The sequence below is a fragment of the Eleginops maclovinus genome, chromosome 21 (assembly GCF_036324505.1).
Source record: "Eleginops maclovinus isolate JMC-PN-2008 ecotype Puerto Natales chromosome 21, JC_Emac_rtc_rv5, whole genome shotgun sequence".
NCBI lineage: Eukaryota > Metazoa > Chordata > Actinopteri > Perciformes > Eleginopidae > Eleginops > Eleginops maclovinus.
This window is the reverse complement of record NC_086369.1, coordinates 13,214,087-13,238,353: the sequence shown is the minus strand read 5'-3', so window position 1 is coordinate 13,238,353 and position 24,267 is coordinate 13,214,087. Positions and strand designations below refer to the sequence as shown.

Genomic DNA, 24,267 nt, shown 5'->3' with positions numbered 1-24,267 from the left:
TCGTCACACTCCATCCCACGCAACCATCGCTCCCAGCTGGAATGTCGGATGGAGACATGGGACTGGACAAGAGAAGAAATGAGGACAGAGAGCACAAACAAGGCAGGAGGTGTAATCTCTGTACTTAGCCCCAATCTCTGCTGCCATCTCGTCAAGTCAGGGAGTTATGGCGTGAGAGGGAGAGATATCATCAGGGTGGGTGGGCGCTGGGGTGGAGGAGTGATGTGTGTGTGTGTGTGTGTGTGTGTGTGTGTGTGTGTGTGTGTGTGTGTGCATGGCTAGGTGTTAAGAGCAGGGTGTGTGACAGAGATGACTTCAAGTGTAAATGGAATGCTCTCTTATAAATGGTTATCTTCTGACCCTTGGGTGGACCAACAGTGTGTGTGTACATCTCCATCTACACACCCAGAGAAAAAGGTTAGCTGCACAGGATACACACACTCCTACACAAGGTAAGTTCCGTGGCAAAAACTCAGATGGACAATAGAGTTGTCCTGTAACACCTCGTCTTTTATGGCAGACATAAAGCTGGACTGGAAAATGCATAATCAGGTTAACCGGAGATGTTTCCACCATCAACACTGTTTGTTTCATCGAGGCGGCTGTGTGTTTGGCCAAAAGGCTTGACAACCAATACAATCCAAACATGAGAAAAAGGAAGCACTTTAAAACACTGTAACCAAATAAGTTGAATTATTTGTATATCTTGGGCCGTTCTTGAACATCCCTGCAAGTACAAGTGTGCTTATAGCAGCAGAGAAATATCTGATCCTGTAAACAGAGGAAAACAAACACAGAGGTTTGTAGTTTGTTAATATAACTTTTCTCACCATCGCAAGGGGGTTTCAAAAGCCAAGTTTATGTCTCTGAAAAGTTTCTTTATTCCGCTGTAGCAAATCTTGAATTCTGGCTAATATTGTTTACGATACGCTGAAAGCTGAGGTGAAGTGACGGGTGGTCCTCCGTTCCGTTCTTCAAATCTGAGCAGGAAGTGTTTTAAAGCGGTTTAGTGAAATTTTTCCAAAGCTCCCTTCTGCATCAAACAACTGACTCTTTGATGGAGGCCGACTAATTATTTGATCGTGCTTGGGCTTTGGGACACGTTTTGCAGCAAAGGAAGTGGCTTACCTGAGCTAAGGCGCTGAGAAATGCAGCCATGCATCATAAGACAGGGAAAACAGTCGCTTAATAAGGGCACTTCATTTCAGAATAAGCCCTGGGCTGTCTGGACCTGGCTAATCTCTTGAAAACCCACTTCTTAAGGCTCTCTGGCTTGTTTGCCTTTAATGTGTGGGAGGTTCAGCTAGTAGAAAGCTTGGCTGTTGACTTAGGTAAGAGGTGTAGTGACAGCTCAGCTATAGCTATGCAATGAGGTGTGCAGAGACAGACAAGAGAATAAGAAAAGGAGAGCAGCAGTGATGACAGACAAGTGCATGAAAGCATAAAATAATCATAGAATATTTGAGCTAGAGAAGGCATGTGTGATTTAACCTTCCAAACACTGGAGCACCTTTAAAATGGGCCACAAGATGTTCAAAAAGAGCCACTTTAAGCCAGATTGGATTGCTTGCTGATAACGAAAAAGCATTTGGGAGGGATTCAAATGTAATTCTCTGTATGGATAGCACCTGTTGATATGATTACAACAACTGAAGTGACCCTGAAATCAGCCGCCGTTCTCCCCGTCACATAAAGCGTTTCCGATCCCTGATTAGTTCTGCTACTGAATGATCTGTATGAGTGGGAACGAAGTGAGGGGCTGTTAAAACAAACAAACATTTTGTCTTGATCATAGTCAACGCAGTCAGTCACGGTTAGCTTTATATATATCTGCAAAGTTTGAGTAGACTCCTATATTATATCATGCAGCCTGGGAAAACCAAGACTTAAGGGCAGGGTCCAGCTCACCTGTTAACCATGAAAGGTATTTAAAACTGTGTGGAAAATATTGACTTTAAAATAATGAATGGACTTAAATGAGAGAGCAAACCAGTAATGCAAGCTTTAACCAGGCTCAGAGAGGCCTCCACACCTGTGTAACTGGCTGGCAGTGGAGAGCAGCAGCAAGCCAACTCATCACAGTTAAATGCAGATGACACAGTAACAACATTTTCAGTTCCTGTTCTGTGACCCGTGAAACCAATACCATTTCTGTGCATCCTTGACTCGACCACAAGAACCAGACCTGATAGGAATAGCACATTTTCCCCTGCTGGTTATTATAGCCGTCACAGTGGCGGCAGATATTTGTTCAGCAATATGTCAGCTCTCATTAATTGAGGGAGAAATGAAATCATTTATTTGTTTTCCGCTGGGATGCACCTTACCGATATTTGTCCGCGTCTGCCCCCTCACTCAGCCATATATTACCTTGTGAGAGATTTATAGGCCTGTGAACAGAGACTGGCATCTGAAGAGGATCGGTCATCCTTTTTCCACTTAATGTCTCAACTGGAGTGCTCACCAAATATAAATATTAAAAAAACATGCATTTATTCATCCAGCGTTTCTCATGAGAACACATGGTTTTCGTTTAATTTCTCACAAATCTGAACCCTGTATTGTTTACATCCCTGTTTATATCTTGCAGTCTTCTTTGTGGCTTTTGCTAGTGGGCACAGATCTTGGAAAATGACCGCCACCTGTTTATCAGGGGAATAGTGTGAAACCATTGACAGGAATGTGCATGGCATCACTCGCGTGGCGTTCGCATGAGATAATCAAAACAGGGACAAAACACTCCATAGCAGAACCAGAGGTCTAAAACTTCTAACGGTGACCGCTGCCATTACCAGGGGACCCTGCAGTGCAACAGGACATGTTTGGAGCTGCAGCGTGTCAGACAGCATGAGTCATTCAGCACACAGTGTCACTTCAATAGACCTCAGTGGAAAGCAGGACGTCCGCAAGGCAAACAGTGATGAAGGTGCTTTTATAGGAAAGAAGATGAAAAAAGGAACTGGAAAATATGTTTCTCGTCCCCCGATGTGAAGTTTTCCACCACTTGCTCCTTTTCAATGGGTCATTCTGTACAAGTGATGAAAGGTAAGGAGAATGGATGCCTGAACAAGAAGTCTTCATGAATCATGCAGGGGGGGGGGGGGGGGGGGGGGGGGGGGGAAGAGGCATATGGTTCGCAGAGAGCACTTGAGACTTGATGTAACACAGGGGCTCTTAAATCTGTCCGAACCCCAAGAGAATCCGCTCAGAAATGAGCTCTCTATCTGTGCTACTGCTGCAGCTGGCTGTGAAAGACATCAGTTCACGCCGAAACTTAAATCACTGTCATCGTTTTATTTGCTGTGGGTCGGTTTTAAAGTCGAAAACTCTCACATCTACAACCCAGGGAGGATTTGCTGATGTGAAACCGAGACCTGGGAGATGTTTTTAATCAGGTCATCAGTGTGAACGGGGCGGCTGCATCCTTCTTTGATTTGGCTTCACAAACACACATTACACAGCGAAGGTGCCTTTTCAAAAGGTCTGCTGTAGGCTGTCGGTCTGCTGTAGGCTGTCGGTCTGCTGTAGGCTGTCGGTTCATCCTGCCCCAAATTTTTGAAATCGTTTCAGACAGATTGTTTGGCTTCTTCGCTTCGCTTCCTTTCATTTATCTTGATTCTAATTTGTAGTTTCACTTTGGCCACACATGATATCCAGATTTTTAGGCTGGTTTCAAAACAAGAAGGACCACCCAGGAGGGCTTCTGGCCTTTTTCTACTATAGCTTTCTTAGTCGATCCACACAAATCGCTCCAATCGAGCAGGAGACGCATTAAAAACTAATCGGATGGCGATGACACACGGTAGTCATGCAAGGCCTTATTTGCAAAGCAGATGGAAAGCCTTGGCCTGTCCAACATTAATTACAATCACATTCAGGGAGGAAGTCGTCCCTCCTCCAGGGCGGTTAGGACTCTGTGTACGGCTGGAGGAGATGGCAACCTAATCCCTGGTCACCGCAGAAATCTGAGGGAATCGTCAAAAGATGCACAGGATGCGATTAATCAAAGTGGAGAGCCAGATGTGCAACAACGCAGTATAAACCCAAACTGACAAAGCACAGGAATACCAAAACCACAGACACACAAACACCACGCCGCCACCATCACACTCCCACACAGAAGCCAACAGAGGGGTTTCGATATTTGAGACCAAAGCCTCTGCCTCCTTCCGTCTGAATATCTGGTTTTCATCACTGCATGTTGCAACACCAATACTCACAGGACCAATAAGTAGAGAACCATTTGCCTTTTCTTCCTCCCAATAATGTTCCTCTTCATGTGTGGTACTGACACACTGTTAAATTGTTTATAAAGGTGAGGGATAAAGTATTTGAAGGATTTCCTGTTACAATAAGAGCCTGAGTAATAGCAAACTGCATTCTTCAGCAGTGAAACATCCTCACTGTTCTCATGGCCAGATCATGACAATGCCCTTAGTTCCCAAGAAGAATGACAATCAATCTGGATTTAAGCCTCCTTGTCCAGCAGAGCCTGACTCTGGCAGCGCCTCTGTTTATCTTCAGGCCTCTGTTTAGAGTCTCCCAGTAAACACTGGAGCTGCTAATGGAAGGAAGGCCTTTGGGCTTTTATGTTCCGAACTCGTTATGATTAAAGTGTCCCTCTTTATCGTCACTGGAGCCAATTAAAGACAAATCAGTTTGGGTAACACAAACAATGCAACGCAGTTTACGCACAGAACCCGCAGCGCTCTGAGCTGGAGGTCAACAGCAGGAATAGCCCCTATATACAAATACCAGCGGTGGTGGTTGAAGTTTTGTTGAGGATCCTAGGTCTATTTTCCCCGCGAACACATAAATCTTGGAGTAGATTGAACAGCAACACTGACCACAGAATTTCGGTCCTCTAAATGAGCCGAGGAGGGCCAATCTACCCGGAGAGAGGACGTGTACCAATAAATCACTACTAAACAATACAAACCTCATCAGATTGTCTAAGGCAGAGAGGGGAAGAGGGAGTATGGCCTCTGTGATAGTGTCCCGTGTTTGGAATAAAATGTAAGTGTGTTTTAAAAATAAACTTCAGGGGTCTAAGGGCAAACGTGAGAAATAACTAAATATATATGTTAGGAGAAGCAGGAGCACCTTTATCCCTTCTGTTTACAACATGTCATCATACTGTTCCCACAGAGTCTACACTTTAATCTTGCCTGTGCCAAACACCTGTCCAGGCTTAATTTAATTTGGAAATTTGAGATTTTAATATTTAATTTATCGTTCTAAACTTCTGAGCCAAGTCTTAAAACATTAAGAGCCTTATTGCGCACACCAAAACATGTTAAGTAAAAATAGTTTCTCGTGACTCACCTAGATTTACGAAGCTCATCACCATATCTGCATCGTTCAGAAAGGCAGTTTCTTGATATGTGGCCAGAGGAGGACTCTGGGTGGTTCGCATGGAATGATATTGGTCCAGCATGCCTTCCACTTGGCTTTTCTCCTCGCTAGATATGGTGTTGTATAAGTCCAACATGAAAAGTGGAGCGGAGTTGTACTTCCCGTGTGACAGATGCGGTCTCGGTCTGTGCGGCAGCCCGAGGATGGACAGGATCTCCTTCTGCATCTCCCTCTTCTCGTGCGTCCGCAGCCGCCGGTGGATGAAACCCGGGTGCACCTCGTTGTTTCCATCCAGTGAATAATTACTCCCTGCTACCAGGAACATGCAGTAACAAGCGCTCCACCACAATCCGACCAAGGCAAGCCAGCAGCTGCTCATCGTGTAGTCCCGCGGTGCTGTCCCGAGTCCCAAGTGTCTCTGGCTTGGAGCTTCAGTCGCTTATCCAAATGTGAAATATAGGCGTAATGGTAACCAAAGTCCGTCCGAAGCGCGCGGTTATCTGTCGCAGCCGCAGATCAAAAGCGAGAAAAGACTCGTGAATCAAGCCATTTGAAAAACTTCCTAAAGAGAAATGGGCAGAATAGTGTCGCTGCTGCTTTCATTTCTGATTCTCTTAGCGCGCTGTGCTGCCTCAGGATAAAGTGCAGCATGAGAAACTTTATTCTGAGCGCTCCGGTTAGTCGGTCAGAAGACACCGTTTGATACACAGCTCACCAAAACAGGTCCTCTGAAAGAAGCCATTTCACTTGAGAGGATTATTTACTCCGGAATATAAAAGTGTCCGATGTTGCGCACTGATTAGAGTTGCCCTTTAATAGCAGAAGTGTTCTCAGTGACGGCGCTCCTACAGGCTGTATGAGAGTCTAACTGGAATCAGCAGGTTGCAGTCCATATTATGCGGGCGCGCGCGTGTACGTCCGTGTGTGTGCTCTGAAACCGCCCACTCCGCGCGCACGGAGCCAGAGGTGGAGCTCTTCAGGCAATAAGGACAACTTCAACATCACATTTCCACATTTTCGTCGCGTCAGAATGACAGCCTTTCTATTCTACTGAAATAACGTTGCATTAATTCATCAGAATCTTCCTGCAACATGATCTGACTCTGTGACAAACGAGTTATGATATTTAACTGTTGCATCTTAAGAGTAGTATTTGGGTATAACTTCATTTGTTTCATAGGGTTTTGTAGATTCACTTTACAGGAAGTATTTTCAAGTGGTTACAATAAAGTGGGCTAATTGAATGACTTCAGCTTTAACGGGGCATGGATTACATCTACACACGTCCAGAATGAAGGTGCGTGTCCGCTGAAGCAGAATAAATGATGCCCAGTTGAGGCACGACCCCTGACGATGGAGTTGGAAACAGCAGGCAATTACACACAGCAACTCACGGAGAAGTGATCCGATGTCCTTTAAACGCTACAGAAATAAACGGTCTTAAGTATTCTAATTAATTGAATAACATCACATTTAAAATCTAAACCAGCTGCAGAGTGCTGCTGCACCTTGGAGTCACTGCTTTTGTTCAAATGAACAGATTGCACCAATTACTAAAATGCCTGCTGTGAAACGCCATGCATGCTACAGGTTTAAACATATTTTAAAACGATAACAATAGAAGGGAGAGCAGATGTCCTAGAATCCTTTAAATGCTTATTTCCCTCTCTCCTCCCTCTTCCTCCCATCATTCCTCTCACCCTAACCTGTGTTGTGTCTTCGTGGCCCCTTCAGACAGTGATGGTCCTGGTGATAAAGTCCAAAGGTGTCCATATCTCTCTGTGTCTCTGCTACTGCTGCAGCCAGAGCCTATCTTATCTGCATGTGAAGAGTGAGAACCAGCATCAAAGCTACACATACCAGCACCCAGCACACACACACACACACACACACAGCCGGGTAGCCCCAACTAAAAACCAAATGTCATGCAACTTTACTACATAACTGAACAGCATGTCAAAAAAAGGTCCAGCTGTTGTTTGTGCATGTTTTGTCCATTCATTTAAAACACGTAGGCTTTTGTTTAAAATTCTGGCAAGTATTTTGTAGGGCGTAGCACTGCAGATGAGATCTAGATTTGAACATATTTTTTTCCCCCCCATCTACCAAGCAGAAATCCTGTCAGCACAAGATGATGGTTATAAAGAGTTTTGGGTATGATAATGCATGTACCTGTGTGTGTTGGAGAGGTAAGCGACAGCTGAAACTCTAAAATAACAGAAACTGAAGAGGCCTAACTCCAATAAGGAATCTCCAGGATGTCATTCATCATATTCTTTAGTTTTCCTTGGATTTAAAACACCCATTTACTTTAATGAGAGATTATTCCTAATGTATAACATATTCAGTTACGACGAGTTCATGCTACTTCAACATGTATTCTTCTATTGGCAAAGAGAGTGAATAGTAAGCTTCCTCAAGTTCCCTTTTGGGCACAAACACAGGGAAATTGTAATTTTGCAGATAAAATTATGAAAGGAAATGAGGTGTTTTTTTTACCAACTCAGATCACATTGACCAAAAGCACTAAACCCATGTTTTAAACACTCAATAGGGCATTTATTTTTGGGCATGCGTCATGTTAAACAAACATCCACAGCTTCTTCTTCGTTGGTGCTCTTCAGTGCTATCACAACATTCCTGTGATAAAGAGGCTGCAGGATTTTGTCACAGAAAAAGCACTTACATACTTCTATATGTCCTAAACATTTTGCTTGACATTAAGCAACGCTGTGCGTGTGGATCCCCGGAGGCAGAGCAGGTGATGTGTGTGTGTGTGTGTGTGTGTTGGGTGAATTGGAAGTCGAGGGAGGAGGAGGAAACATTAAACAGAGGTTCTGTGTCCTGTCATCACACTGTCTAGACAGGACACCTCCTAAACCTAATGAGGTCTTTGTCTGTCTGTATCTATCTCTTTTACACACACACACACACCATCATACATCTTGATTTTAGTTCTCCCTTTTTCCTGCGAGACAGTTTTTATTAAAGAACCTTAAAAGGTCAGAAAAGACTTCACAGTAAACAGCGCACACACAGATTCTTCAATGCGTGTTGTGTGCTCAACTACGATACACACACTCACACACATCTCTTCAACACGCAAAATTAAGGGGAAGCGTTCTCCAAAACCAAAGGAATGCTTACACCTGGCACAGATCTGACAAGAAGTGCTGAATCTTCTGCAATAATTACAGTATATTGCTATGGTTACTTGCTCACACGCACACGCACAGGTTCGTGAACACAAGTCTTATCCCAGTAATCGAGTGTTTTCTCAAAGGAACAATGGCGAGCTGCTGCAGGTTTTGTGCTTTTGATGCCTTTACAGTCTTTTGTGTTGGATTAGTTTTGTGGTCACAGCTTCCTATAGCGCTGCATCGCCCAGCACATAAAGACATCTCAGGGATTCTCCTTGATGATTTGCTTTGAACATTTTTTTTTACAAAAGGTGCAAGATCACATCTTTAAGCATGCGTATTTATAGTTCACAAGAAACCAGAGGAACAGACTGAAGAAAATCACAGCTGAAATACCTGTGTTTACATCAAGACAAATAAAAGCCAGACCACAGTGTGTGCTTAATACGAAGCTCTATTCCCTTTCAGAATTGTGGCTTTGATATATTAACAATACTATATTTAGCAACACATACTGTACGTTAGACTAACTTTACCTTTGTTCTCATTGATTTGGTATTTCTATTCTTATTGATCACTGTTTAAAAAAAAACCAGGCAAACAATCTTACTTAGTTCTTGAATATCACACAACTTCATGTCACTATATTTAGTAAGAATGTTAAGATAACAACTGAACGCAAAACCGATCAGACACATTAAGCATTTGTGGAGAGCAGTGGAGCTGCAGCTCGATGTGTTAGATCACCTCAGATTCCCGAGGCCTCTTCAAATAAATACTAGGAGAATTTTCCTCCTCTTCCAGTTCCTGTCGTGAACCTGGCTGCCCCGCTGACGGCTTCTGATTGGACGACAGGAATTCCATGGTCCATCTCGTACTGCATGGCCTACACAGAGGAAAACAGATTAAAGCTTTTGATCTGAAACGTCTTTAAGATGTTCTAAAACAATTCGAAGACGAAACAACAGTTTGAATGACACGTACAATATGTGAGATGTATCAGATGTTTTGTCAGTACGGTATGTCATATGAAGCTCAAATGTTGGTATGCTAGTGTAATATTCCTACATCACGTGTACCTGAGTGAAGGAGGGAGCGTCGTAGCAGCTGAACACGGCTGAGGAGCGGTCGGCCCGCAGACACTGCTGAGGGAAGCAGCTGATCTGCTCGGCTAACTGCAGCGCTGCCTGCAAAGCTGTGTTTACAACATGGTAGTCAGTGACACAGATGGACACACACACAGCACATACAAGGAAACGCATTTATAATATGGGGAATGCATACAGGCTTCTGTGTTAATAACCCTCTCTCTTAGCAGCAGCCTTTCTATTCTGCGTTTCTCTGCTGGTCTCCCCACAAATCTGAAGCACAGCACTACATCCGGATCGGTCCTATGGAAAAAATAACTATGCATCATGATGCCACACTTTGATGCCCTGTGTGTCAGTGTGTGTTTTGGTAAGCTGCTGCTTCTTAGCTTCCCTCTGATGTGAAATCCGCTAGCTCATCATCCTTCAGAGAGGCCAATTAGACCGAGGCTTGACTGTGGGAAGAGGAACTTCCTAAAAGAATTAAGCTAATCTTCTTTTAATGTCTAAGGGGAGTGGGGGGGGGGCCAAAGGTTTGCACATGGAAAGGCTTTTTGGGGATTTTAAGGATACAGGGGCGTTCATGCTTTAATTTAATACGGGAAATGCTGCATTGAAACGCATGCGTAGCGAAATCCTCAGACTGCTGCTGGAATCAGTGAGGAGAGTAGTGCTAACGCTGAGTTACGACTGCGGTGTTGTTTTGGAGCCAAATAATGAAAACAGATTGCCTGGAAAATATTTACGTTATATAGGATTTTGTCTGATCTTTCCTACAATAGAGTTTCTAAAAACTATGTTTCCTGAATGAAAATTGGTCACAGGCCTTTTTTCTCGGTGGTGTCGACATGTCTTCACAGTGAATAATGATTTCTACTTCCCCCAGACAGATGGAGGGCTTCCAGCCTCCCCAATATCTTCTATTCACATCGCTTCTTTATGCCAACACATGTCCTACACTACTAACTACAATGATGATAATACATTTTATTTTATAGAGCTTAAAAAGGTACTTAAAAGCCACTTTAAAAAGGGAGAAACAGCAAAGGAACCCGCAGCTGGAGTTTAAAAACGATTTCATTACATTAATAATAACAATGAGTGAAGAAGGGGTGGGGTCCCATCACAAGGCTTTAAGGAAGTGGGTTTTGAATGCAGTTTGAAAAGAGGGGAGGGAGGGTTTTGACTTGGGAGGTGAAGGTGCGTTAAAGTATATAAGGCTGCAAGGGAAGATGGGTTTATAACGCTGGGAATGTCAGGGTCAAGGCCAGGTTTTGTGAGGATAGGTATAACAGAGGCATGTTTGAGTGGGGGGGGTCAGAGACAGTAGACAGGGAGGAGTTGATTACAGAGAGGATGAGTGGGCAGAGAGCAGGGAGACAAGATGTGAGTAATGTTGAGGGGATGGGTTCCTAGGTGCATGTGGGAGTCTTCATGCCAGGCAGTGATTTGTCAAGTTCAGAAGGGGAGATGGGGGAGAATTAGGAGGTTGGGGGGGCTAGATAATGGCCAATAGCCTGTAGATATTCTCAATGTTTGCTTGCTTCCAGAAAGGAGATACATTTATCAGCTGTGAAGAAGTGGGAGAGATGTCCACAGGTTTGAAGGGCTTGTTCATTACAGTGTTATCTGATTGGTTGGGAGGATTTGGGTAAGATCCTGTGCCGTTTGCTGCTGTGATCAAACACAAGGATAAATATACTCAAAGATGAGGTAAAAAGAATAAGAGTGAGACCAAGCAGTCACTACCAATACTTTAAATCTTATCTATTCTTTCCTACCCATGGCACTGCACAAGTTAAACAGAATCTAGACTAACTCCGATACCTTGGCCATCAGGAACAACTCTGTTAGCCAGTCCATAGGCGAGAGCCTCCTGCGCTCCGATTGGTCGCCCAGTCAGAATCAAGTCGAGGGCTCGAGACAGTCCAATGAGACGCGGGAGCCGCACTGTGCCTCCATCAATCAGGGGAACACCTGAAACAAAGAGAAGTACAGTATGAAATACGTCTTTAATGTATCAGATATTGCACAACATATTCTGTGTTTATTTCAGACCAATCCTCCCCCTACACTGGCACTCAGACATCAGGTGGTGTCTCTGATAATTCAGTCTTTTAAAAATCTACACTTTTCCATCACATTGGAAACTCCTGCCCAGTGAAGAGTATTATATTTCTTAACTGTAAAAGGTGAGAGGAAGTGTGAGGCACTGTGCCAGTGTATATGGTTCAAGTCACTGGAACCGTGTGAAAGCAGCCATAGAAACACTTGGAAAGACATAATATATTGCTGGCATTAATCTAGGTTACAGCTGTCAGGGGAAAAAAGTTTAGAAACAATTTGACTCCTCAACTGTAACTGCTTTCTTTCAGTGAGCGCGTAAACTCCAACTCCTCCTCACGTTCAGTCTCACTGGACACATTTGCATTATTGCCGTCTACACTAGAGAGAGAGAGAGGGATGGGGAGAGGGGGGAGAAACGAGAGCAGACAGAGTCCACTGCGAGGTACAGTAAGCTTCTGGCATCTGTCCTAATTTCTAAAGAGCACCAGCTGGAACTGGCATGCGTTCTACTGTTCGGGGCTCCCAAGTTCCACGCCACGATCCCGACTCCCTAATTCCTCCGAGTCGCTGATTCTATTTGACCGCCCCTTATTGAGAGCACATGTGTCGGACATGTTTTCATAACCCCAAATCATCATGCTAGCTTTCTTTTCTTTTTTTCTCCGCCCTCTCATTCTGTGGGGAGTTGTGGAAATACTGTGATTCTATTCATACTCTGGGACTCAGGCTCTTTCTCCGCGTCGTTCAAATAAATTAAATGGGAATACATGGAATACCAGTGTTAATGCAACTGCGACCACTCCAGGGGCCTGGATGGGGTTCAAACCGTCGGCACATATGGTGCTCTGAAAGACAGAAGACTGTGATTATGTGGGGGAGGATGGTGTTACACTGTCTGCATAAACTAGATTTTACTCCATTTTCTGTATCCTTCTGATAAGTTAGTTACAGAGTACTGTTGAGTACCCTGAGACCATGAAATGCCACATACGTGACAAATTCCTTCAGCTGTAATTCAATTACAAGAATAGCACGGATCCTTGCAGTGCAGGTGTGTCTGAGGTTCAAGGTCTTTAAATTAGACAATTGCTAAGAGTATTCCAGGGTTTTACTACTTTATGGAGCCCTGTCTCGCACCAAATTGAACAATCCATAATCCATTTTTTCTACAAAAGCACAAGTAGTTCTGGTTAGGAATCATCGCTCTACTTATCAAAGAGCTTCTACGTGTTGGGTCCAACACTATCACCCTCGGTCACAGCAAATGCCAGAAAGAGGAAGAGGGAGACAGGAGGCTGGATCTAAAACAGTGAGAGGAAGACGGAGCCCGACTCTAAAAAGGATAGATAAAGAGCCAGGTTGACCTCCAGTCTGTTGGCACCATCGCTATCAGCCACCGGAAGGATCTCCCTTCTTATCCGCAGCACTCGTCTCCAGCACCTCCAGCACTCACGCTCCTCTCCGTCTGATAGTGCCGTCTCTGATGTGTCCTGTTTGCGGGAATTTACAGAGACCTGCGCTTTGTCCCACATGAATGGGAGCCGAGAGGCTGAAAGCAACTCATTGAAGTCGTTTAACTCAAACGGCATGTTTGGCTTGAAAGAAGATGGAGCGGTAGCTGCTGATCCCCTATACCAAGATCCATAGAGGAAGATGTTTGGTGGTGATCCTGATGCTAGATAATCAGTAAGGGTTGAAATGAAATGGTAGACTTGTCATTGTTGTTATTCAGTAATGCTCTGAACATTTGGAAAGGCCCTCTGCCTTACTTTAAAGCAGATAAGTCCAATGTCAGAACTAAAGCGTGTTAATAACAAGGTTGAACATGAGTCAGCAGAGCCTATTGTTTAATAACTAGATATCAGAGGAGGCTTTCTTCCTGCATCACAGCTTATCGTGTTGGAGAAGTCTGGGACAGAAGGGGCCTTGTGTTTTATCTAGTTGCTACAGAGTTGGACATAATGTGTTGGTCTGTGATAGCAGCACAGCTCAGTTCTGTTGAATACTATGAGTCATTACAACTGGTTTCAATTACTAAATTTGGTATGTTGGTTTCCAATCCATTCTTTAGATATGTGTATATTCTTCAGTCACATTTAGCAGGAAAAAGGGCTTTCGGAAAGCAGAGACCTCCAACAGTCCATCTGTACATGAAAAATAATGCGTTTGTGTACCCTTTGATTTGGGTCTGCACAAAATGTAACAGCTTCTTCCCCATGCCACAAAGAGAATGAGAATCGAGCCAGTATTTCTTCCAGTAATCCAGCTGACATCAAAGCAAACAAACCAACAGACCAACCGAAGACGTTCAATAATCAATGTTATAGCTGATGTAACTATTACTACTACTTCTGATAGGTCAACTCCAATGCAACAGACACAACCAGCGGGGAAAAAAAGGTCCAGCAGTGGCTCAGTCAGTAGGGGCTAGGACTGGGAATCGTAGGGTCGCCGGTTCAAGTCCCCGAACAGACTTGAAAAAATATGGCTAGTGGACTGCTACTTGGAGAGGTCCCAGTTCACCTCCTAGGCCCTGCTGTGGTGCCCTTGAGCAAGGCACCGGACACCTCCAATCCCCCCTCCCCATTGCTCCCCGGGCGCTGCACAATAGCTGCCCACTGCTCCTAGTACTAGGATGGGTTAAATGCAGAGGAGGGGGCATTTTGATACCTGTAACAGAAACACCTGGCAAACCACTCAAAACTGCTTCACTTATTTTCCCGTTGGAGTAGGTGTCTCCAGGAGCACATTTTGTCGTGATCACACACACACACACACACACACACATACACATACACACACAGGTGTTAACTGCAACAATTAATGCTGCGGATCAGCTCCGTTTGGTCCGATTTTGGTACCAACATAACACTCTTTGTTGTAAATGACATGCTTTGCTCTGTATGTAAAATCAAACTACTAAGCAGTTATTTAAGAGCGAAGACAAACCTGGGTTAAAGCCCTCTCGGTTATTATTTAACCGCACTGAAACTAATCGTGACATCAAGACCTTGAATCTCCACCAGCTGAAAGACAGGCTGCTCTGTAGCCGACCTCTTGTAAAATTCGGAAGCCAAAGCTCTTACGAAAGGAGAGATCACACTCCTTGGCACATCACATCTACAGCTTTTAATAACCCGAGAACAAGAGTGTGAAACACGGCGCACTGAGGTGTTCCCGTGTGATGCTGGCATCCTCACCACATCAAAGTAAAAACCACTACAATGACCTCCCATGATGAGGGTAATGCGATTAAGTTTGATGTGGATTAACTGTTTCCGGACAATTCCAGACTAAATGGATAAAGGGGGCAAAAAGGCAGACCTTCAAATGGAAGCTCACTTTGAAATCCTCAATAAAATTTAAGGAAAATAGCTGCACTGGGCTGGGTCAAACACGAGTGCCACACAGTTAGCTTGATTTCATGTATTTAGCCCACTGAGTTAATACCAGGCTGCGCAGGGCACCATCATACGAGACCACCATGGCTGCCAACGGCACCGTAAAAACAGGGAAATCAAATCATAAGACATCACATATCAGTCTGTGCCTAAGTAACTTAATGTGAGGCACACAGTTTCTAATTATTCTAGCCAGGATTTGGCTTTAAATTAATTTCAAACGATTTGTAAATGTCCAAAATAATGTCCACATCTGGCCACCAATGTATCCTCTTAAAATGTTATCTCTACAAACAACTGCTCGATCCATTCACTCCTTATGAAAACATTTCAAAAGGTCGGTTTTGAAGAGAGATGATGTAGTTACTGGACTATGTCACTCAGTTTCAAACTCACGGAGCGGGTGTTTGAATTGGCCGATGTTATGTCAGCTTTGGACGGAGGTTTTGACTTCGATTCAACATGTGGCTTCTTCTTATTTGGCACGATGTCTGTCCCTCATCCAGGTATGAGACAGGACTTAAAACTGTGAAGAAGAAGAGAGGGAGGGAGGACACAGGGCTATGACTTATTGCTCTATTTGTTTGAGGGGTCTTCGTTTGGTGGTTGACTTCAAACTGGAAAATCAGAGGAGCGCTATCCTAACAATCCTGGATAACCTCCATGCTCGCCTGATTTAGCCTCACCACCAAAGAGAAATCCTTGAATGAAGTATTACTGAACTATTTTAAGTTTCCTTTTCCGGTGCCAACTTTTTTTTTTTGCTTTGTAATGTTCCTCTGGGTTCAGGAACCAGAATAACATCAGGGAATTAGGTAAGCACGGTGGTTTTTCATTCAGGTCTCTCAAAATCCAACAAGCACTAGACACTAATACCAGACTTCTGTGACGCAACCATCCCCTCCTTCTCATTTCCTCCTCGGCGAGGCAGAGGGGCCCCAGACAGGAAGCCGCAGGTTCGGCAGCCAATCACATGCCAGAAAGCTGTCAGATCCTTATGGTTGCCATTGGCCCACATCAGAGCGGTGCAGAGAGCCTCTGGGTTTTTTGACTCCAAAGCCACCAGGGATTCCCTCCGGCTGCTGCCATCTGTGACCGACCCCAAAACGGTTACAGAATTCAACCATTAAAAGGAAACAATCTGTAAGAAACACGGGGTCTTTAAATAAACTGTGCGTCCCACGGAGCAGAGCTACTTTTGATGTAAATGGGGAGGGAAGTTCCGTCTTCAATTGTTTAAAGCACTAATTTTACACTGTAAATAGGTTTTTCTGAACTTACTTTAGGTCTTATGTATAATGTCTCATTGTGGAATGCAGCCTCCATTAAATGTTGTTAATGTTCCAACACCTGCAGTGAGACCGCCTCGGAAAGGTGATGGCTGTGCTGTGCATCATTCAGCCAGGTGGTGTGTGTGTGTAAGAATGCTGAAAACCAGCAGTAAAAGTCACCCTGCTAAATGCACATCTGAAAAACCACAGCGGTTTCAACTAAGCTGGGGGAAACGGGTCAAATGTGTTGACAAACAAGCCAAAAGATATGTGGCAATCAACAGGCAGAGAATTAATTACTGGGAGGAAATGTGCAACTTAATGTGTCAAAACCACAGTAACGCTCTTTCTGCCTCCCAAACATAGTTTGGAGCTGATGGAAGAAGTGCAGGCTTTAGATTAATGTCTCTAATGGGACATGCAGAGTTTACACTGAGGTCCTTAAAGCTGTTAAAAGAAGTTTGTCACCATACATCTTCTCCACTGTCAACTAATCCGAACTGCTGTCTGCAGCCCTGGTGTTTCCCTGCTTCTCTTTTGGTTTCTGGCAAAAAGCTAAGACGCTGCTTAAAAGTAAATGTAGGTAACAGAAAGAAAAGAGCTAGCATCGTAATAAATAAAGCTGGTTATCTTTCGAATGTTTTTGTCACCGGTGCTCATACAATACCAGCGTTTTAGGACCGTCACCAAAAGTATTGATTCCTTATTTTTAGAAATATAGGCAAGATATGGTCAGACAACTGAGGAGCGATACTGCAGAGAGAATGGAGCATGGCCTTGGCCCTGAAGCCATGCCACCAGACAGACAGACAGACAGACAGACAGACAAGACAGACAAGACAGACAAGACAGACAAGACAGACAGGGGCACTGCCAGGATGCTCTCCTGTAAATTACAGGCCTGAGAAGATAAGCCCTGCATGTTTACACTCTAAATCCAGAACTGCCAGTAAATTATAGTACAACAGTTTTATTTATAAACACTAGGGTTGCATTTTGAACCCTCCAGCACCATGGCTAAAGCAGTGAGCAACAGTCCAACACGAGCCACTTTTACAGAGTGAAGTCAGCCACGACGTCCTGGGTTCAGGATTAGCTTCAAGTGTTTACTGCAGAAGATGCAAAGTACTACTTGTTCTTTTGAAACTATAGCCGAGTCAGCGGGCAGACCATGCCAGTAAGCTACAAGGAAAGGAAAATGTTGTTTATGAGGAAATTGTGACACATAAATAATACGCAAGCCCTGTTCGGCCCCGCAGTGGAAACCTGGCAGTGGGTCGCTTCCTCTCCTACTTATCAAGACTGCCCAGCAGACTCAGGCCGTGATGCCAAAAGGTCACGGTCACCGGTGTTATCGCACGACGCCGCCGCGCTCGCACACAAACAAGGAGGCTAGGCTGATAACAGAGGATGGAGTCACAGTGTTAAAAAATAGAAACAGCGTCGACTTCCTGGCATTAGGAGACTGATGATGCATTCCAAAAACACACGGTATTTTCATGAACAGATATAATAATTAGAGGAGAAGCAAAACAGAGAACGGGGGGTGGGGGGCACCATGCCTGCAACTGCGGTGATAGTAGTAATAGTGGAAGAAGTTGAGCAACATAGATCCATTATTCAGTCCTGTGTTCACGAGACACGTTGTCATTAAGGCTTGTCCGAGCTGTATTTATTAATGTGCAATTAGCATTTTTATACTGTTATAATGGGTAAAATATATAAGCCTAAGGACCAAAGATGTACTGTAAATAAGCATTGTGCTATCTCCGGTACATTGCTGTATGCTTTTTAAAATAAACTAATAGATGGTACTAAGAGGTACTAAGTAGAAGTTAAAACCCATCCCAGAAAATGTGATGTTCGCTGAGAATAAAATCTGAGACAGTTGAAATGGTAGCAGTACAAGAAGAAGAGCCTGCAGCAACAGAAACATGGAGTTAGAGTTGAAACCGACTGAAGCAGGCCTGTGACCGGAGGGATTTCTTGCTGGACCAGCAGCAGAAACCCGGGTAGAGAAAGTGAAAAAGCAGCGCTTGCACATCCTCCATTATCAGCAGTGACTTGCCCCTCAGCAAGTCCCTAAACCCCTCAGCAGATCCAGCGTGGCTCTCAGGGGCCAACAGATCACACTGTGGTTGTATTGATCAGCTTTGGAGTGTGTATGCGTCAGCAGGGCATTCTTAAAAAAGATGCCATTTTTGACTACCTTGAATAAGATTGTAAAACAACCAACACTGGTAGCATTTTTAAACACAGCACTCCTGACCCCCTCTACTAAAAGAAGAACAGTGCCGTATAGTGCAGCAGTATCTGCATGAGCAGTAAGGTCAGCAGTAGCGCGAGTTGGCAGACTTACCAAACCTGCGACAGAACACCCCCATGACGGCGCTCTCCTCCACCACCCTCAGGTCTGCCAGCAGAGCCAGCTCCAGCCCTCCAGCCACAGCGAAGCCACTGACGGCTGCTATCAGCGGCTTCGACAGCTGCAGACGGCTCGGACCCTGGAGGAAAATAATGGATTAAACACACACTGAGGAGGAGGAATACACACTGTTAACACTGCTTCCTGTAGAAAACACACACTGTAAGGTATATCTCTGTATGAAGGCATATTTTATTTCAGGCTTTTTGACCTCTGTGATCTCCACGGTCTATCTGCAAAATAAATTATAGATTCCAAACAGTCAAACAAAGGAGTAACAAATGATCTGAGCCCTGGCTCTCGCTGAACAAATGCAGCCCTGTGTACTCTGTGAGGGATTCAGCGCTATCATTTTCTGCACAGGAGGTCCACGCCATCCCAAAGACTTAACATGCAATCCAAACACATATGGAGGCTGCAGTTTTTGAAGCTTGCAGAACATATATTATGCCATAATCCTTATTCTTTGTCGAGTGATAGCAGTGTGAGGAGGTGAGGACTTTCTGCACACACACAGCTGTAGTTATGGAGGCATTTCCCAAGCCACCATTTTCAGCACTACCTGTCGTCACAAACTCTTAAAGACAATCACAATCACTAGTCACCACAATGGAAAACCTTCCTTTAAGAGTGTAAGGAAATATAGATGTTAGGCTGACACACACACACACACACACACACACACACACACACACACACACACACACACACAGCGCTCACCATCGGACCGGGACCCTTGGTGACATCTTGCTCCAATTTGAGGGAGGCTGTGTGATTGGCCAGCTCTTTCAGATCATAACCAGCGCAGAAATTCCCTCCTGGAGGAGACCACAAAATTACAAAGTATGGCAGATGGAAAGTCAGAGAGGAAGGGAAAATGATGAGGATGAAAAAAACAACAAGTTGAGCTGGAGTCCGCAGGCTGCAATTTGGATAGCAGCTTGCTTTTGGCAGGCTGGCACACAAAAGCTTCTCTTCACTAAAAGAGGCTACATCCATGCATAGTCACACATCAAGCATGTGCTCACACACACACACACACACACACACACACACACACACACACACACACACACACACACACACATGTGCATATACACAATATCCTCATTAATGGAAGACTAACATACTCCCACCACAGCCCCTTCCGTTGGATTCATGTGGTAATTACAACATTACCCATGAGGCCTACAAACACTATGTCACAGTCTCAGGCAGGGACTCATAAAATCCTCCTCGCCCCGTAATGTTGCAGTAATGAAAATGATTATAACGAACACATGTGCCAGCAACACCCAACGACTGGGAGCTTTGATTACAGCTGTGGGTCAGCGCAGGGCAATTATAGAAAAACTGTGCGTCATGCTGTTTATGGGAGCAGCGAAGTGACACTGCTCCCTAAACCCCTTTGTCCTGCAACGACAAAAAAGAGCAGAATCTGTGAAGAGCTGGTCCATTCATGGAGGATCTTAAAGCACCATTTACACTGCTAGGGAGGGTTGTTAATGAACTGAGGGGCCAAACGGAGATATGTGGCCTATGATTGGTAAACGAGGCTGTGGGTTTTAAGCATTTTACACTCCTTTCCAAATAAAAATCAAATAATATTCCAATTAATGATAACAGAATTCTATTACGCTGCTTCAGTTTCAGGCTCTAAATGCCATGGATCGAATAGAACGGATCATTATTGCTGATAAAAACACACAAGTATGCAAATATAAAATATATAAAGTAGGAGTTCTCGTTTCAGAAAAGTGTTCTGTTCTCTAATACTAACAACACTAAATTCAACTGCATGGATGTTTTTTTATTTCATTCACCTCTAAACTCACGTTTCATGTTCAATGTGACGTTATGAGACAAGAGATGCTTAACAGCACAATATTGGCTTCCTCTCTCTTCAGATGAACATGTGCCGTAGTGACAAGGCTAGCTTGACTTCTGATTGTGCCCGACCACAAACGCCCACCGAAATCCGAATCCCAAACACTCCAAATATGTGCCAGCATACTCAGACAAACCTGCAGAAAGCAATTACTCTTAATTCCATGGGTTAAACAAAACATATCGACACTGAGAAACGAGAGCCGAGAGTGTGATTGTGTTGGCGCTAATTTGAACAAAATGGATCCCTCATGTTTTCAGAGCAACTTCAGCCAAAATAGAATCTCCCTGCTTGTCATCTTATAGCACAGACAGGCAGCTAATCACCTCTGAAGGTCAGTCTACTGGTTATAGTGGCGCTGCAACACAGGACAACCTGCTGACAGGAATGTGTGGTGAGACGATTAAAAGCACATTACAGACATAGTGGGAATCACAGAAGAGCCTTTTAGCTGCAGCGACCCACTGTGCCGCTCATTGCTAACCCATTTAACACGAGCTAATTACTCCTTAACGCACACACTGTTTCTGTTCACAGCTGAGACTAGTGGCACCCTGCAGCTGTCATCTGGAGAGGCTCCAACCTCTGAAGTACCAAACAAAGTATATACTTGTCTCTTGAGGCCACGGTGCACTTCATACAGCAGGTTGATCCAGGTTGAAGACATTATTTCCACTGGGGGAAGGAGGTCATTCAGTGTGTGTGATGATTATTTTGAGAGGTATTAGCAGCCCTGGCATGATTCTGGCTCTGGGCGGCTGACACAGTGCAGGCCACCTCACAGGTGTGTGTGTTGTTTCTGTGTGTGCAATTGGTTTGGTCACCTCGGCACTTCGGTTAGATCTAAGGACTCCACAGGCTGGAAAAAAAAGACGCAGAGGAAGAAAGTGACGCAGAGCAGGTTTGAGGGCTGAGGACAGAGGAGAGGAAGAGATGAAGGGCTGAGAAGCTTCAGTGACAATCCTGTGACTTTCCATAACTGCGTCAGAACATGACCCACAATGTTCTCCGTTTCTGTTTTGAAAGTATTTTGAGCCCCTGGATGTGCGTATATACCGGGCCGCAACCACATTTCTGCTGGTTTGATAATAAAGTTTGACTTTATACAAAAATGAGTACTAAAAAGGGCTTAAAAGTCTGGTTTCCTTCGCTTACAGAACCAGGACGTTAAGTGAAACACATTTTGGCAAAAACTAATTGTCTAACGTGAAAAACAATAAACTTCCATTCCCTGATTTTCTCTCTTTTTCATTTCCTTGCCCAGAGTTATGCGATTAGATCAATGCCACGCTGTTAATATGAGGCTAAAATATGAGGATTGTCATCACTGCAATGTTGCCAAACAATCAGCGGAGACTCCAGGAAGTGACTGCTCTTGGCCAAGAAATACTGTCCGGCATGTAATACTCCATTAAACCACAACTTGTTATCTGAACAAACATGATATAAGAATCAGTGAGGTTTAGACGTTCTGCTAGCCGGCCAGAAAAGCTGTTTATGTTCCCAGTCTTCCTGCTAAGCTAACGTGCTGCTGGAAGTAGAAGCACATTTAGACACAACTATGTTTTTGATCATCTCGTCTATCGCTTGACATTAAAGGAGATAAGCATATTTTACCAAAACTATTACTTCCAGGTTTAACGCTCTCAGAATTGCATGCCATACCGAGAAACTCTTTGCGGTGCTCAAATCTTTAAAATGAGGTTCATATAAATCGAGGAAGGGGAAAGGAACCTAGAAGAAAACGACTGATGCTGAGGAGATAAGCCCCTCAACAAGATGTAATCCTCTGAAGTATCTCTGTAAATTATCTGTGAAGTGAAGTACCTCTGAGCAAGACACTGCAACGGTTTCCTCCTATTCTTACCTTTCCCATGCAGGACAGCCACGTTTAACTCTGGATCACGGTCGAAGGCCTCCAGCTCTTCCAGCAGACGCCTCGCCGTCTCCTGGTTCACCGCATTACGCACCTCGGGACGGTTTATTGCCACGGAAACCACAGCCCCTCTGCGCTCTGTGACCACGCTCTGTCCCGCAACTAATGACAGAGAATGATAAAGATGCAGAGACACAGACCAACAGGGACCACAACACTTAGACCCACAGACATAAAAGGTTTAACCTCCGCTGTAGGAGGCATGCAGATGGAATGTAAATGGTTTATGTCGACAGATATCTTTGACAGGCAGTGAAACAATGAGAAGAGATGGTCTGGATTGATGTGAGGACCTTGGCTCTGTCTCAGTGTGTGTATACTGCAAGTGTGTGTGGCTTGAGGTTGCAGCAGGCATTTGACCTGACATTGTTTAGGGTCCTCCGAGGCAATCCAACTGTCAACCAAAGAAACAGAGCTACAAAACGCATTAACCTCGCTCACACTGCTATTCTAGGAGAACGGACCGCTAAAGAAAGCCAGTGAAGTGATGGAGGGAGAAGAAGCAATTTGTCTCAGGCAGGCCTTTCTACTCTGTCACACCTCAAACTAATTATCACAGTGTATTGTGTGCAAGGGAGTGGAACCATGTTTACTACCTGTGTGTAGGGTTGTTCTGCTTTTTCACAGCTATACTTAAGCACCAAGTGTGAGCAACATACATTGAGCGGAGAGAGGAAACACTTTAGTTAGACAAATGTTTGCATTAGCAAAATTAGCTACAAACTATTCAGTCAATTAAAAATGTGTTGTCAACTATTGTAATTGTAGTCAAGGCATTCATTTTAAAGGCAAGAAAGGACAATAATAATTTGATTTTGCCTTCTCATATCATTTTCCTATATTTATTGATGGTTTAATTTGACTGAATAAGTGGGGGTTTGAATACACTTCATTCAACATGACACAACATTTCACTTCCTCCCAAAAAAAAGAACTAATAAATGTAAAAGAATGATAAAACATAAACATATATGAAACACTAATAATAAATGCATTAAAGACATTACATGTATCACACAATATACAATAACACCAACCTTTGTTATGAAATGGCAGAAAAACCACAGGATGGACTCACAACCTCATTCAGTAAATTAATTACACCTGCGCTTGGACCTTATTATCTCAGACGTCATTTAAAGGTTGCGTTCAGGGGACTGGAAATGTAAGCTTCTTTATGTTTAACTATACACCTGTGGACATTTTGTGCCATTTGTAAGCTCTAAATTGTGTAGTTTTAGATCAAATATTGCTATAAAGGCCTATAGTTGACATTGAGTGTGCTAATATCTGTGCTGACATATTTGCAGCCTCTGGTGCCTCCCACTGACATTGTTGAGTTACTGCATGTTTCCAAACTTACCTGTTTCGGAGTCTTCACCTCCCGCTGCAGTGCTGTAGGATTTTACTGACAACAAACTCGTTTTTATCGCCTGTCCAAATGTTTTACAGCGAAACGAAGCCCCAAACATTGGTGTCAACGAGGAAAAACGTTTTAGCGCCATTTGCTAACTCACTCATGAAACAACAGAAGCTCTAGCTAAACACATTAAACGCATTGACTGACAGCAAATACTAGCATTACTTTCTCTTCACGCAATATGCTACTTAACTTGAACACAACTCTGATATAAAAAGGTGTAACAGTTTTCTACTCCCCACAACAACAACTAAACAAAGGTTCCGGGTTCGTGTT

The 24,267-nt window shown here is 44.0% G+C and overlaps 2 protein-coding genes across 2 annotated transcripts in view; both read right to left on the bottom strand.

Moving 5' to 3' along the window:
• The window catches only part of bmp6 (bone morphogenetic protein 6), a 36,169-nt gene extending 29,960 nt beyond the window's left edge, over positions 1 to 6,209 (bottom strand). Inside the window, exon 1 of the mRNA XM_063912637.1 lies at positions 5,326 to 6,209. Within this exon, the coding sequence (XP_063768707.1) occupies positions 5,326 to 5,734 (409 nt within the window). The 5' untranslated portion in view covers positions 5,735 to 6,209. The remainder of the gene's footprint in view (positions 1 to 5,325) is intronic.
• Positions 6,210 to 8,304: 2,095 nt separating this feature from the next.
• zgc:101569 (uncharacterized protein LOC449822 homolog) lies at positions 8,305 to 24,168 on the bottom strand. The gene is made up of 7 exons (XM_063912639.1): positions 23,935 to 24,168; positions 22,503 to 22,673; positions 19,468 to 19,565; positions 18,682 to 18,826; positions 11,411 to 11,560; positions 9,575 to 9,690; positions 8,305 to 9,381 (listed from the first exon to the last, which is right to left on the bottom strand). Exons 1-7 carry the CDS (start codon positions 24,074 to 24,076, stop codon positions 9,274 to 9,276), a joined length of 930 nt encoding a protein of 309 aa, XP_063768709.1. The 5' UTR covers positions 24,077 to 24,168; the 3' UTR covers positions 8,305 to 9,273.
• Positions 24,169 to 24,267: the final 99 nt, after the last annotated feature.